The 15,107-nt window shown below is 35.4% G+C and overlaps 1 protein-coding gene across 10 annotated transcripts in view; it reads left to right on the plus strand.

Moving 5' to 3' along the window:
- Window positions 1-15,107, plus strand: part of USP47 (ubiquitin specific peptidase 47) — a 122,117-nt gene that overhangs the window by 94,684 nt on the left and 12,326 nt on the right. For 6 of the 10 annotated variants that reach the window (XM_032639103.1, XM_032639110.1, XM_032639102.1 and 3 more), the window contains 6 exons: window positions 1,993-2,105; window positions 3,137-3,241; window positions 5,893-6,100; window positions 8,345-8,460; window positions 10,479-10,598; window positions 12,291-13,068. In XM_032639103.1, the coding sequence (XP_032494994.1) occupies window positions 1,993-2,105; window positions 3,137-3,241; window positions 5,893-6,100; window positions 8,345-8,460; window positions 10,479-10,598; window positions 12,291-13,068 (1,440 nt within the window). The remainder of the gene's footprint in view (window positions 1-1,992; window positions 2,106-3,136; window positions 3,242-5,892; window positions 6,101-8,344; window positions 8,461-10,478; window positions 10,599-12,290; window positions 13,069-15,107) is intronic. The other 4 variants (XM_032639111.1, XM_032639105.1, XM_032639104.1 and 1 more) reach the window with 1 other exon arrangement.

Raw genomic sequence — 15,107 nt, forward strand, 5'->3', positions numbered from 1 at the left:
ATAAACCAGTTTTTTTGCAAGTTTTATAAACCCAGATAACTACTTTTAAATGATAGGACAATTAAATTTTTTTATGTGTGGAAGAATTAATTATAAAGACTGTTATGAGATAATACCAACTGGTAAAATCACTTGGAAAAAAGTTGAACTATTTTTTAATACACTAAGAGACAAAACTTACTCTGCATTGCGTACGTTGGATATTTATTTGCAGTAAGATTGTATTATATGTAGTTTGGTGCAGTGATGATAGTCTCCAGATCTGTGTAGCAGCCATAACTCACCATCTGCATGTCCCAGAACAAGTTATTTAACTTTTCTAAGTCTTACTTTCCACACATGTAAAATGGGAATAATTGTAGTATTTTATAGGATTATTATAAAAAATTAAATGAGATAAAATTTTAAGCATTTAGTATCATACTATAGTTAAACATCTTTGCTTATTTGCTTAAAAAGCAAGTAAAGTTTTATGAGTCGAGTATGCATCCTTTATTAGATTTTAATTTTATTAGGGATCCTAAAAATAATCCTGTATACACAGCATGTGGATTTGCCTTTCTTTTTTCCTTTCGTAACTGCTACTTTAAAAAATTACAGTTCCTGTGTTTTCTTGGTAACTCTGATCGTGACCGAGACAGTATTTGCACATAGGTGTATAAAGTGTGTGTGTGTGTGTGTGTGTGTGCATACGATATATACACAGGTGATGTGTTTGCTCATATTCTTTTCACAATTAATATAATCATTGTCTTTGATTTCAATATATTTCCTTTGTTTAGAAACTACTATGAGTAAATCTGTTTTAAGCAGTCTAATGTTTTTGTTTACATTTTCGTAAACTCTCATCAGATTGTGAATTCAGTTGGTGCAAGGCTTAGGACTTATTTATCTTTTCACCAATGATATAATACAGGGTCTGTCATATAGAGGCTGTTCAATAATTTACTGTGTAATTATATGAAAGAAAAAAGGAAATTATAATAAGTCATTTCAGAACAGAGATTTCAGAGTAGAAGTATTCATTCTTACTTTACACATAATGCAGCTATACCCTAAAGAGTAATTTGTCCAAGGTCATAGCTACCTGGAGGCGGAGCGAGGTTTATAGTTTGTGTATCCTCTGTGACACCCAGCATTCCAGATATTTCATGTAGTACAGTAACTCAGCTTTCTTTTATCCGCTCCTCACAACTCTAGTTTTGTGATGAAGCACCAAGGGGCACTGTATGTATGATATATGGAATATTTTTTAAATTGGAGCTCATTTCTGTAAACAGTGGATTTTTACCTTCCACAGAGGCATGATTTTTTAAAATATAAATTGTTCTCCCTGTTTAATGCCTAACAATCATTGGCTTTATTAAACAGTGTTATAGTCTCATACTGTCACTTTGAATACTTTGAGTTACATATGAAGTTCTTTGATTAGAAGGCAGCTAAAAGACTACTTTGAGAACAAAGGAAAGAGAATCATATTAGTGAATAATAGTAAACAAATAAATACCATTTGTAGTAGTAGAGCATCAACAGTATTTATTACATTTCCTTATATCCCAGGTAATAACTCTTTGTGGTAAGGTGCTGTTAATAAGCTGAAGAAACCAAGGTCTGGAGAAGTAAACTTGCCCAGGGTTATACAATTTGATGGTGATAGCACTATTTGAAATCAGAAGTGCTGTTATTTTCAAGTTTAAGGGAGGCTTTTTCATTCTAAAAAATCTTAATTTACATACCAGAGTTGTCTGGAGCCAAGAGGTATACAGATAAAGATATGGCTTTTTTGAGACCTAACCATGTGTCATTATCAACTACCTCTTCACCCTTGTCTGGAAGAAGCTCATGTTCCAAGTTGAAAGATTGATGTAATTGAGATATATTTTGATAACAGCTATAGTAGAAGTGTATACTCTGGGAACATAGTAGAACAAAATTAAATAAAGGAAGCTCAATTTCAGTGGCACTGTTTTACCCTGTTTTTACTATTAATAGAATTTCTAGAAGTAGATGAATATCCAGAACATATTAAAAATTTGGTGCAGAGAGAGAGAGAATTGGAAGAACAAGAAAAGAGGCAACGAGAAATTGAGCGCAATACATGCAAGGTTAGATTTCCTAATTTTACTTTTAATTAAAAAGTGCTATTGAACTTTGCTTAACTGCAGTTCTCATCACTGACTCATTGGGTTGATTCTGTAGATAGTTATGCCATCATGATCATTAAACAGTATAACCAGCTATATTACTGAGGTAAAATGATTTCCTTTTATGCATAAAAAACCAGTAACATGGGCTTCCCTGGTGGCGCAGTGGTTGGGGGTCTGCCTGCCAATGCAGGGGATGTGGGTTCAATCCCTGGTCCGGGAAGATCCCACATGCCACGGAGCAGCTGGGCCCATGCACCGTGGCTGCTGCGCCTGTGCTCTGGAGCCGGTGAGCCACAACTGCTGAGCCCATGTGCCGCAGCTGCTGGGACCCGCCTGCCTAGGGCCCGTGCTCTGCAGCGGGAGAGGCCACCGCAGTGAGAAGCCTGCATGCAGCAGCGAAGACCCAATGCAGCCAAAAATAAATAAATTTACTTAAAAAAACCAAAAAACAAAAAACCAGTAACATAGTGATAATGCTCAGTGCTGCTGAGGTTACAGTGAGATGAACATTGTAACATTCTGCTACAAGTATAAATTGATAAAACCTTTCTTCCTAGAATTTGAGTAGGATTTATCAAGAGCCTTAAGCAAATTCATATTCTTTTATATAATTCTCTCAAGAAAATATTACCTAATGAGATAATGACAGATGTGGTAAAAATTTTGACCACAAGGACATTCTCCACAGTATTTTCCAAATTACAGAAAAATTGGAAACAACTTGAATATATATCAGTAGGAGAGTTATTACATAAATTGTGATACATGCTTATAAAGAAACATACAGTTGTTAAAATTAATGATTTTGAATTTTTTTATAACACGAGACAGTATCAATTATTAAGTGAGATAAATAGATGGAGAATGATCCCAATTATGTTTTTTTTTAATTATAATATTTTTGACTATTAGGAAAAAATACTGTCTACAAAAGAAGTAAGTTTGATTTATGACCTGTTGAGTTAATGATGATATTTTACATTTTCTAGATAAAATTATTCTGTTTGCATCCTGTGAAACAAGTGATGATGGAAAATAAATTGGAGGTTCATAAGGATAAGACATTAAAGGAAGCAGTAGAAATGGCTTATAAGGTATGTTTAATTGCACTGTTGGCATGTAATTATTGATATTTTACATAACAGTATTAACATTTTCCCAAGTTTTTATTATAGTCAGTAGTAATATAAGCACTAGCAGTAGCTTTGATAGCCCACTTAAATCCTATGTCTCTTAAAGAGTATAGTTTACACCTCTTCTCTGGAATGTGGTCCATTGCTTTTGAGAACTTTCTCACTCCGAAAGCCAGTTAAAGCTTTCTAAAACTCAGAAATAGAATTAGAAACAAAAATATTTATTTATTCTTTATATTCATTTAGCAGATATTTATTGAGTGTCTACTATATGATGCATTAGAGAACTTGAGTGAACAAGACCACATGAGGTGTTAGAGGTACCAGAGTGAGCAAAACAGGCTCACTGCCTTCTTGGAGTTTACAATCCCACTGGGGAAAAAAACAGACAAAAAATATTTAAACACCACAGTTTGCAAATATCTTATTAGATGCCATAAAGTAATTCAGTAGTATATTAAGGTTATTTAATCTGAGACTTAAACCATGAGGAGACAGCTGTGCAAGAAGTTAAGGAAGAGTACTTTAAGTAGAGGTAACAGCATGTGTAAAAACTGAGGTGAGGAAGTACATGATTAAGAAGCTGAAAAAAGGTGCATTGTGTTTAGATCATCTTGATTGAGAATAGAGGCACATAAAATGAAATTAAAGGCTGTGTAAGAATAGAAGTTTGCATTTTATTCTAAGAATAGTGCAAATTTATAAGTGGGTTTTGAAAGGCAAATAGAAAAAGAAGCATTCTTTAACCAGATTATTCTAGATGTCATCTGTTATACTTGACAAAACTTTTTGCCCTTTCCATGTAAACATTAACATCATCTGACTAAAGTTAAACAGTCATTACCTAGAGAAAAAATTGCATACTACGTCATTTCATTTATAATTATATGTAGAACCAATGAAAGAAGTAAAAATAATTCACAAGATAGCTGGCATTGTTTCTCAAAGTGTGATCCAGCATAACCTGCACCAGAATCACATTCCTATTAAAAAACAAATTCCTGCAAATGAATCTGAACTTAGTTTTGGCACGTGGGATTATGCATTTTAAACAGGTACCTCAAGTGGTTTTTAGACACATACAGTTTGAGAACTTGTATCGTGTACCTGGTCTTTCAGAGCACTTTATCAGTACTGAAAATTTACACTTGTGTGACTATTTTAATTAATTAATGTCCCTCACTAAACCGTAAGCACTTACAAGGGTGAAGAGTGTTCTGGTTTTGTTCACAGTTGCATTTCCACTACTTTTGCCTGGTAAACAGGAGAGTCAAAATTGGATGGGGGGCTTCCCCGGTGGCGCAGTGGTTGAGAGTCCACCTGCCGATGCAGGGGACACGGGTTCGTGCCCCGGTCCAGGAAGATCCCACATGCCGTGGAGAGGCTTGGGCCCGTGAGCCACGGCCGCTGAGCCTGCGCGTCCGGAGCCTGTGCTCCGCAACGGCAAAGGCCGTAACAGTGAGAGGCCCGTGTACCAAAAAAAAAAAAAAAAATTGGATGGGTATGTGAATGAATAAATGAATGAACAAATAATAAAATGGATGAATGGCTCTGGGTTCACCTGATTAAAGTAAAAATCCGTTAAACATAATGGTGGACTGCAAGCAAAACAATAGTGAAACCAAATTAAACTAAAATGGAGAAAATGTCTTTAAACAGTTTTACACAGTAAGGTCAATCAGTGATAGCACTAAGGGTAGTTTATATTCCATCAGTTTTTAATGTAGGAAGAAAAAATCTTGTCTTAGAAAATAGAAAGTTTAATTTCACAAATGTAAAGAGTGAAATAGAAAAGAGAAATAAATTGATCTTATATAAGGAAAATAAAGCTCCATTTGTGGGAAGTGAGGGATGGAGGAGTAGAGGGCAATGGGGACATACCAAGGCTTACAGTAACGCTTTCTTTAAAGTTGTAATCACAAACTTCAGATGAGTATTGAATACTTCTAAGCAATCCCACTATGTTTCTCCAGGAGGTTCAGCTCCCACTTAAAGTGATGTTGCATCCAGGGTATGCCATCTACTAGTGACATGTACTAGAGGGAAAATTTTTGACAGAAATTCCTGTGCCCAATTTGTTGGTGTTCCGGAGGCTAAGATTGAAGAGGATGGTTCAGAGAGGAGTCGGGTAGCACTTGGGAGACAGAAGCTATGACCTTTGTGGTGGCTCTACAAGGCATGCTATCCTCCCTTGCTTAGGGAGATCGTTACTAGATACATTAATTACCAGTTTTTCTCCAAATTGTATTAAGATAACAAAAGATGCATGTTCTAGTTGGTTGTTTTCCCCTCATGTTTCCAGCTGACTGGTTATAAAGCAATAGCTTACAGTGCATTAATTTTGAGTACATCTAAAGTTTAGAATGTTAACTTTTGTAAAAACAAAAAAGTCTTTAAAATATGTTAGTGCATAGGTTGTATAATTTGAGGGATAATGAACTATGGTTATTTTAAAATACCCTTTAAGTTGTGCCTCTGAGCTTTGATGCAAATCATAAATATATGGATTGTATTGTTTGTTAGGACCTATTGTTAGTACAGTTACACATCAGACTAAAATATCAATACTATATATTTCTTTTTCTTTTTCCTCGGGTGTTATATTCTTTTAGATGATGGATTTAGAAGAGGTGATACCTATGGATTGCTGTCGTCTTGTTAAATATGATGAGTTTCATGATTATCTTGAACGATCATATGAAGGAGAAGAAGATACGCCAATGGGACTTTTACTGGGTGGAGTCAAGTCAACATACATGTTTGATCTGCTGTTGGAGACAAGAAGACCCGATCAGGTTTTCCAGTCTTACAAACCCGGAGGTAAGGAATTTCATGGTATTCTGAGTTGTAAAGGACTTAAAATTTTCATAAGAAAGTTTTTTGTTTGTAGAAATTATTTTTAACTTTTTTACATGTTCTTAAAACGTAGAATAATTCTGATAGGTTGGGAAGTAGTCAGCAACAAACCGGGAATTAAGTTCTAGATTACTTTCCAAAAAGCTATACACAAAATTTAAGAAACAAACAACAAAACTTCTGGCTTATAGTCTTCAGTGGGATTTTTTTTTCTTCTCCAGTACTAAATCGTCCTCCCTCCCTACCTCTGCGCCTGCCCCAGCCTCTCTCTTTTTATAGAGAAGACCCTGGTATATTCCCATAAAGTCTCAGAAGTAGAGTCTCTTTTTCAGGGTCTCCTTGAAGACCTTATTATGGTTATGGTTTCATAACTCAAATTCTGTTCTTCTGTGGATCTTATACACCTCCTTTTTATGAAGGCTCTTCTTTCCAAAGTAGATTAAGTGTGGTATTCTTTCAAGAGCTCCTTTAGTCAGACTCCGCTCTCTCTGTAAAGAGTCCCTTTGGAGCATTTTCTTGCAGATTTTTTGTTTTGTTTGTTTTTTGCCTGCGTTGGGTCTTCGTTGCTACGCGTGGGCTTTCTCTAGTTGTGGCAATTGGGGGCTACTCGTCATTGCGTTGCATGGGCTTCTCATGGCAGTGGCTTCCCTTGTTGCAGAGCACAGGCTCTAGGTATGTGAGCTTCAGTAGTTGTGACACACGGGCTCAGTAGTTGTGGCATGCGGGCTCAGTAGTTGTGGCTTGTGGGCTCTAGAGCACAGCCTCAGTTGTGGCGCACAGGCTTAGTTGCTCTGCGGCGTGTGGGATCTTCCTGGACCAGGAATCGAACCCATGTCCCCTGCAGTGGCAGGCGGATTCTTAACCACTGCACCACCAGGGAAGTCCCTGCAGATTATTTTTGAGCTAGACTGTAAAAACTATGATAAAAATATAACATGGGTCAGCAAAAAACCCACTTTTTAAAAAGAGAATTCTAAATGTCACTGTGGATTGTAAACCTTGTAAAGTAATCTCCTTTATTCACTAATAATCAAGACTTTAGCAGAATATTTATTCAGATTTAGATTAGTAACATTTGGGGGAAAATGGAGTATTGACATATACTATATATAAGAGATTAAAACAGTTAAGCTGGAGAATATCTATCTACTAAATCTGGTGTTTGAAGATCATTTATTTTTCTGGTGACTAAAAGTTAAGTTATATAATGATCTCCTGAAAATAGGAGAAGAGAAGGTGGCTTTAAATTGTAACATGAGGACTTCCCTGGTGGCACAGTGGTTAAGAATCTGCCTGCCAGTGCAGGGGACACAGGTTTGATCCCTGGTGCAGGAAGATCCCACGTGCCATGGAGCAACTAAGCCCATGTGCCACAACTACTGAGCCTGTGCTCTAGAGCCCTCAGGCCACAAGTACTGAGCCCGCATGCTGCATCTACTGAAGCCTGCATGCCTAGAGCCCATACTCCGCAACAAGAGAAGCCACTGCAATGAGAAGCCCCACGCACAGCAACAAAGAGTAGCCCCCGCTCACCACAACTACAGAAAAGCCCGCGAGCAGCAGCGAAGACCCAATGCAGCCAAATAAATAAAATAAAATAATAAATAAATAAATTGTAACACGAAGAATTTAAGTCAGAAAACAAACATGTAATCCAAAGGGTTTCTGCTGAAATTTCCATAGGATATAGAGAATATTATTTTGAGGAGAAAGAAGTCTTTGATTATGAGCAAGGTCTTGAATTGTTTAATGAAGGTTGTCAAAAGCAAGTAGGGCTGCTATGTCCCCTTTAGTATTTGTTGTGCATTCTCTAGTTATTTACATTTATTTAGTGTTGTGGGTTTGGTCTGTATTTTGGAACTTTGGGTATGTACTTTTAATATGCTTGATAAATTTGACAGTGGTGTTAATGTTTTATAAGGAAACAAAGCACTTATTTTTAAAAGTCACATTTTGACTTTTGTCATTTTTTAGAGAGATCTATAAGAACTTTTTTATTAGCTTCATTTTTTATTTCTTTATATATGTTTGTAATGTGATAAATTGTGAAAGTTTTAACATGTATAACATATACATCTACCATCTTGATAATTAGAAAAATATTTTCTTTGCCATCTATTAGAAACACATTTAGAATGCATTGCTCATGTGAAATACCTTTTAAAAAATAACCTCCAATTGGGTTTTTATGTTTTTCCAATGGGACAGAAGTGATGGTGAAGGTTCATGTTGTTGATCTAAAGGCAGAATCTGTAGCTGCTCCTATCACTGTTCGAGCTTACTTAAATCAAACAGTTACAGAGTTCAAACAGCTTATTTCAAAGGTAAGTTTTAAAATTGGTCAATGAATATTTTTAAGTACCTGCTGTGTACAAAGCACTATGTGATAGTTACAAGATGTAGGAACCAATATTTACCTCAAGGAGCCAGTATTTATAGCTAGGAGACAACTGTGGTTAGGAGAGAACGATGCTGCATATGGAAGAAACAGATTGACTTAAGCGTGGAGGTAAGGAGTGTGAAGTAAGTGCACATAGCAATGATATGTGTGCTTGGCTGGATCATTGTAAAGTACGTGCCTGGAACACAAGTTCACTTTATGTCATGGAGGCTTTTAAAATGTAAACTCAAAAGTTTGGGCCCTGTTTAAACAGTAGGAAGTAGGTTGGTTGGTTGGTTGTTTTTCTAAGTACAGCAGTGGTATGATGAGAGCTCTGCTATAGCGTGGTAATTCTGGCAACACTAGACTAGTGTTCCCTGTGGACTGAGGGAGGACTCAGGAACATAGATGAGGAGGTTGTTGAAATAATTCAGATGAAGGCATTATGACCAGAAATGAGAGAAGTGGCGATTGTAAGAATGAATGTATAAATAGAATTGGCAGCACTTGTGATTGGTAAACATTGGAGCAAGGCAGGAGCACAGAAGACCTGAGGAGTTTCACTCTTGGGTAACCAGAAAGACAGTGGTAGATGAATAGAAGTAGAAGAGAAAGGTGATGAATCAAATATTAGCCACATTATGTGAGTTAGTGGTAAATAGCACAGGCGCATTCAGAATTTTTGAACTGGAAAAATATGATGATGAAACATTCAGATTTCCTTAGACAAAAAAACTATTCCACTCCACAGAAATGGTTATTATCCTTTCAGGGGTCTTGTACACTATAGAACATTGAGCACACAAACATAGGCAAAATTAACCCCAGGTTAAGATTCCCTTGGTGTGGTCGAAATTGTTCAGAAATCGCAAGTCAAGGAACTTCCAGTTTCCATTCAGTCATTTTATGGTAGTATTGTCTTTTATCTCATCTGGGGTTTTTTAATGCCTATTTTAACAGGGTTGTTGTGAACATGAACAAAACAAATAAATGCTCTTTTTGTGGAAAAAAAAATTGTAAAGTATTATATAGAAGTTAGTTTTTAATTATATTTATGTTTGAAAAAAATGACTTCCAACAATTTGCCAAAGTAATAATTGGAGGAAACAAATCATACTGTGAAGTCATAGTTTATGATTAAATTACTTATAAAAAGGCAGCATTAGTGTAACTGCTCTGTATTACAGTTTAATCTAGAATATGAGCACTGAGGTAGTACAAAAGAAACACATGCATTTCCTTCCCTGAAGAAGCTGATAATTTTGTTGGGGAAAAATGTGTCTAAGAATAAAGACAGTGAGAAAACAGGATGCCAAGAAATATAGTGTTTAAAGTATAACAAGAATGCCTGAGAATTAGTTATCATTAGCTGTAAAACAAATCATGTTTTATAAAATGTAAATTATTTTTATCTGCTCATTTCATGAGAAATTTATAACACCAAAAATTTAGGACATGGAATTTTAGAAAACTTTAAAATTTACCTACTAATTTAATCTCATTTTACACAGAAGAAAATTGATTTAATAAAAGTATTAACAACTATTCACAGAATACAGAAGAACTCATCCAAAGTCAAGAAGTTAAACAGGTGTTGGTTTGACATCAGTTCTCAAAGTCAGTTACTCAGTTTCTTTGGAATCAAATCACCTCATTTACTTCATGAGTTTGGGAGAAATAGAACTTTTAGTGAAAAATTGTTACTTTTTAAATAGTTTCAGAGCATACATTTATAAGTGATACTCTGTTTTCCTAATTTACATCATCATTAATGGATGGGACTAATAATTTTTCCCATAGATTCTTAAAAAATTTGTAAACCTCTACTAAGATTATTTTTCTCTTAATTTTCTTTCTGCTATTTTTAAGAAGAACTCAGCAGTGTCTCATTTTCCCATATTTCCAAGTCAAGCAGAATTATTCTTGAAAGAGCACTTTTTAATTAAATTACTTTCATTATAGGCCATCTATTTACCTGCTGAAACAATGAGAATAGTGCTGGAACGCTGCTACAATGATTTGCGTCTTCTCACTGTGCCCAGTAAAACCCTGAAAGCTGAAGGGTTTTTTAGAAGTAACAAGGTATGTCTTTTATTTTTTCATGACTATTTTCTATGCTGCCACTCACCATCTGTCTGAAATTTATTTTTGGGTTCTCACATCCTCCCAATAATTACCCTCCTTTTGTAGTCAGGTCACATCTTGCTTCTCTGTCTTCTCAGTCAGTCTTGCTGGCTCTCCTCTTTGCCTTGTTCAAGTACCGCCCCTCCTGGAGTGTTTCCCCCTCTTCCTACAGTTTGTTTCAAGCCCAAGATTAGTCCTCCTTCTTTGGTGGAGACTTCATGACTAGTTCTGGTCACAATGATTATGTTCTCTGAATTTTGTTCTTTCTTGAGCTTCTCCCATAAAGCAGTACTTCATGGTGAAAGTCTGAAGCATGCCTAGTGTGGAGAAAATTACTATCTTGGATTCACCCCACATTATTCCCTTTTCCTACTCATTTATCTCTGTAAGAAAAGAGAAAGTTCATGTTGATCTCTTTGTTTTATCTCTTGATATCATTATGTGTTCCATCATTTATCATTTTTCCTGTGTTTTTATTCCTAATGCCTTTGGTTTACTCTGGATAAATTGTATCAAATTTTCCTCATTTGCTGTCTTTTTTATTTATCACCATTTCCAGTCTCATTCATCTTAGGGCAGTTTGGTCTTTTATCATATTTAGCCTCTTTGTTTTTTTTTTTTTTTTTCAGTTTTGTTTTATTAATGCTGATGTGTAATTTTTATTCACCCCTAGTTTCTTCCAGTACTTCTGTGTGGTGTTTGTGTGTAACATTAAAATCGCCAATCCACCCTAATACTGTTTTAGGGTAAGGAGTGGGAGGGATCTAACTTTATTTTTTTCTTTAAATGGTTAGCTGATAGTCCTGATTTATAGCATTTATTGAATAATAATCTTTTTATGCAAAATTCAAAATACTACTCATAATTGCCTGGTTTATGTATATGCATTTCATTTTTTTAATTTATTGTGGAAAATTTCAAACATATGCAGAAGTGCATGAATAGTGTTATGTACGTATCACCCAGCTTCTATAATTATCAAGTCTTGTTCATGTATATTTAACTAACTACTTCCCCCAGATTACTTGAAAAACATTCCCAGCATCATATCATTTCATCTACAAGCAATATGAATTTATATTTCTAAAAGATGAGAATTCTTTTTAAAAACATAACCACAATTACATTATTATACCTAAAAAACTAATAGAAATGCCTTAATATCAACCAATACCTAGTCAATATTCAAATTTCCCTGATTATCTTTAAAAAAATTTTTTTCAGTAAGATTTGTTTGTTCAAATCAGGATCTAAATAAAGTCCATAAGATCTCTCAAGTTTATTTTAATCTAAAGATTTCCTTACATGTTTGTTTCCTTGCAGTTAATTTGCTCTAGAATCAAGTCATTTGTCCATGAAATTTTTTATATAACCTGGATTTTGGTGTTGCATTCCCAAGATTTTTTCATACATTTTCCGATAAACAAGATACTTGTTTAGCAGTTTTATGGCTAATTACAAAGACATATGAACATAATATTTATTTTATTTAGTCTCCAAAAACAATGGGCGTGTCCTTTAGAAACATTATCATCTCAACTTTTATAATTTATTGTGCACTGTCTTATATTGATGCGATATTATTCTTATAATGAATGAGAATGTCACCAAAATTAATGATGTAATATAACTCTTTGACTTACTGTTCAGGTGTTCGTTGAAAGTTCTGAGACTTTGGATTACCAGATGGCCTTTACAGACTCTCATTTATGGAAACTCCTGGATCGGCATGCAAATACAATCAGATTATTTGTTTTGTTACCTGAACAATCTCCAGGATCTTATTCCAAAAGGACAGCATACCAGAAAGCTGGGGGTGACTCTGGTAATGTGGATGATGACTGTGAAAGAGTCAAAGGACCTGCAGGGGGTCTAAAGTCTGTGGAAGCTATTCTAGAAGAAAGCACTGAAAAACTCAAAAGCTTGTCACTGCAACAGCAGCAGGAGGGAGATAATGGGGACAGCAGCAAAAGTACTGAGACAAGTGACTTTGAAAACATTGAATCACCTCTCAATGAGAGGGACTCTTCAGCCTCAGTGGATAATAGAGAACTTGAACAGCATATTCAGACTTCCGATCCTGAAAATTTTCAGTCTGAAGAACGATCAGATTCAGATGTGAATAATGACAGGAGTACAAGTTCAGTGGACAGTGACATTCTTAGCTCAAGTCATAGCAGTGATACTTTGTGCAATGCAGATAATGCTCAAATCCCTTTGGCTAATGGACTTGACTCTCACAGCATCACGAGTAGTAGAAGAACTAAAGCGAATGAAGGGAAGAAGGAGACATGGGATACAGCAGAAGAAGACTCCGGAACGGACAGTGAATATGATGAGAGTGGCAAGAGTAGGGGAGAAATACAGTACATGTATTTCCAAGCAGAACCCTATGCTGCAGATGAAAGTTCTGGGGAAGGACATAAATGTATGTACTTAGAAAGAAAAAGGCTCCTTGAAACAGCCTTAATTTTTTTTATCAGTTTATTTAAATTTTTAGTTAAGAATCAGATAAGAGATGCTTTGTCCTAAGATTACCTGTAGATTCCTGGGTTATAAGATTATCCTCTCTCTCCTTTGCTTTCAGTTTTGATGTAGTTATAGTAAACGGTGTCCTTAGACCTGTGCATTATGCCTGTGATGTCACAACTTTTGTGAGATGATTTTAAAAAAAAAGGAAAGAAGGAAAAGAATTAAAAAATTTTTTAAAAGGAAAGAAGTATAACAGTACTAAGTAAAAAAAAAAAAAAGAATTAGTTTAAATAGTAAATAATATACCAAAAAAAGGCCAGACACTTTAGAAAATTTTATATTCAGTGCCTAGAAAAATTTTTAATTTGTGCATTCCTTCCCTTTCCTCCATCACCTAATCCAAAGTGCACCCTTCCTACACCCCGTAAAAAGTCAGAGAAAGGAAAGGGCCTTCTTTAGGTTTTTGGTTTTTTTTAAGTTTCTTTGAAGGAAGCTTCAGGCAAGATATAAACTAGAAATTCTGAATTATATAATCTCAGAAGTATGGAAGAGATCTGTCAGTTTGGGCATTTGGACAAACAACAAAAACGTATCAACATTGGTGAGATTTAAAATAATAAAAGAATACATAAAATATCAGACTAAAACCAGCCAGAGAATTAGCAGGACAAGCAGGTTCAAGATACAAAATCTTTCTTCAAGTGTAAAAGGGAAATAGCTGAAAACCTAAATACTTTGCATTAGTCTGAAAGGCAAATATTAATATTACCCCTTATATTTTTATATTTTAGTTTTCAAAACACTTTTTTATTCTCACTTGAAGCTTTTCTGAAATTAATAAAGCAAACAATGATATCCTCATTTGACTGATAAGAAAACTGAAACTCATAGAGGGTGAATGACTTTCCCAAAAATACATACATATCTAGTAAATAGTGGAACCATTACTAGAGGTTAAGCCTTCTAACTGAATGCATTTGCTCCTATTACTTTTGGAAGAGAGTCCCACTCTTCATCAATCCATTTATACACCCACACAATTATTATTTCCTGAATACATGCCAGGTGCCAGGCCATATGTATTTGTCAGAAGTAAGGATGACTAAGATGCAGCCTTATGCTTCATCTTGTGGAGAGAAGGTGCACAAACAACCACTGTATTAGTTAAATGCTATAATACTTGTAGTCTCAAAATTAGATCTTTTAAAAGGAAGTGGCGGGGCTTCCTTGGTGGCGCAATGGTTGAGAGTCCGCCTGCCGATGCGCGTCCGGAGCCTGTGCTCCGCAACGGGAGAGGCCACAACAGTGAGAGGCCCGCGTACCACAAAAAAAAAAAAAGGAAGTGGCAGAAATCATGAAATCAGTAGTAAAAATACATAAATTTGTGTTTTTAATTAATTAGGTCCAAATAACAATGTAATTATTTGACATCCATACCTATATCTTGCAGAAACTCAAGTGCGAAAATGTGGATTAGTGAGTTAAAATGGAGATAGAGAAGCTCTATTATAGTAATGCTTCATTTAAATTTCTATGGAGTTTTTTTCTTATAACTCTTATTAACATGTTATCTCATTTAGTTCTCAACAGCGGTGTGAAATTGATATTGTTAGACACTTTTCACTGATGAAGAAACTGGCTCAAACAAGTTAAATAATTTGCCTGAGGTCACACAGTTAGTCACACTGCTGGGATCAGATTCAGGTATTCTGGTTGTATGCCTAGTACTCATACCTCCACCTCCTCACTGCTACCACTGTTACTTACTTACCTCACGTCATAGTACAGGAAAAATAGCTAGTACCTACTCGGCTTTCTTACCATCCTCAACCCTTCAAGGGCATTGCAGAAATTAAAAGTAGCTTCTCTTTGGAAAAAGGTTAGAAATTTCTTTCAAGGCGTTTGTTTTTGAAAGATGTGCTGAAAATTAGACTGCATGAGAGTTTCAGCGGTAGGAAGGATTCAGTGGAAATATTTAGAATCATAGTCTAAAGG

This window comes from Phocoena sinus, chromosome 8, assembly GCF_008692025.1.
Source record: "Phocoena sinus isolate mPhoSin1 chromosome 8, mPhoSin1.pri, whole genome shotgun sequence".
NCBI lineage: Eukaryota > Metazoa > Chordata > Mammalia > Artiodactyla > Phocoenidae > Phocoena > Phocoena sinus.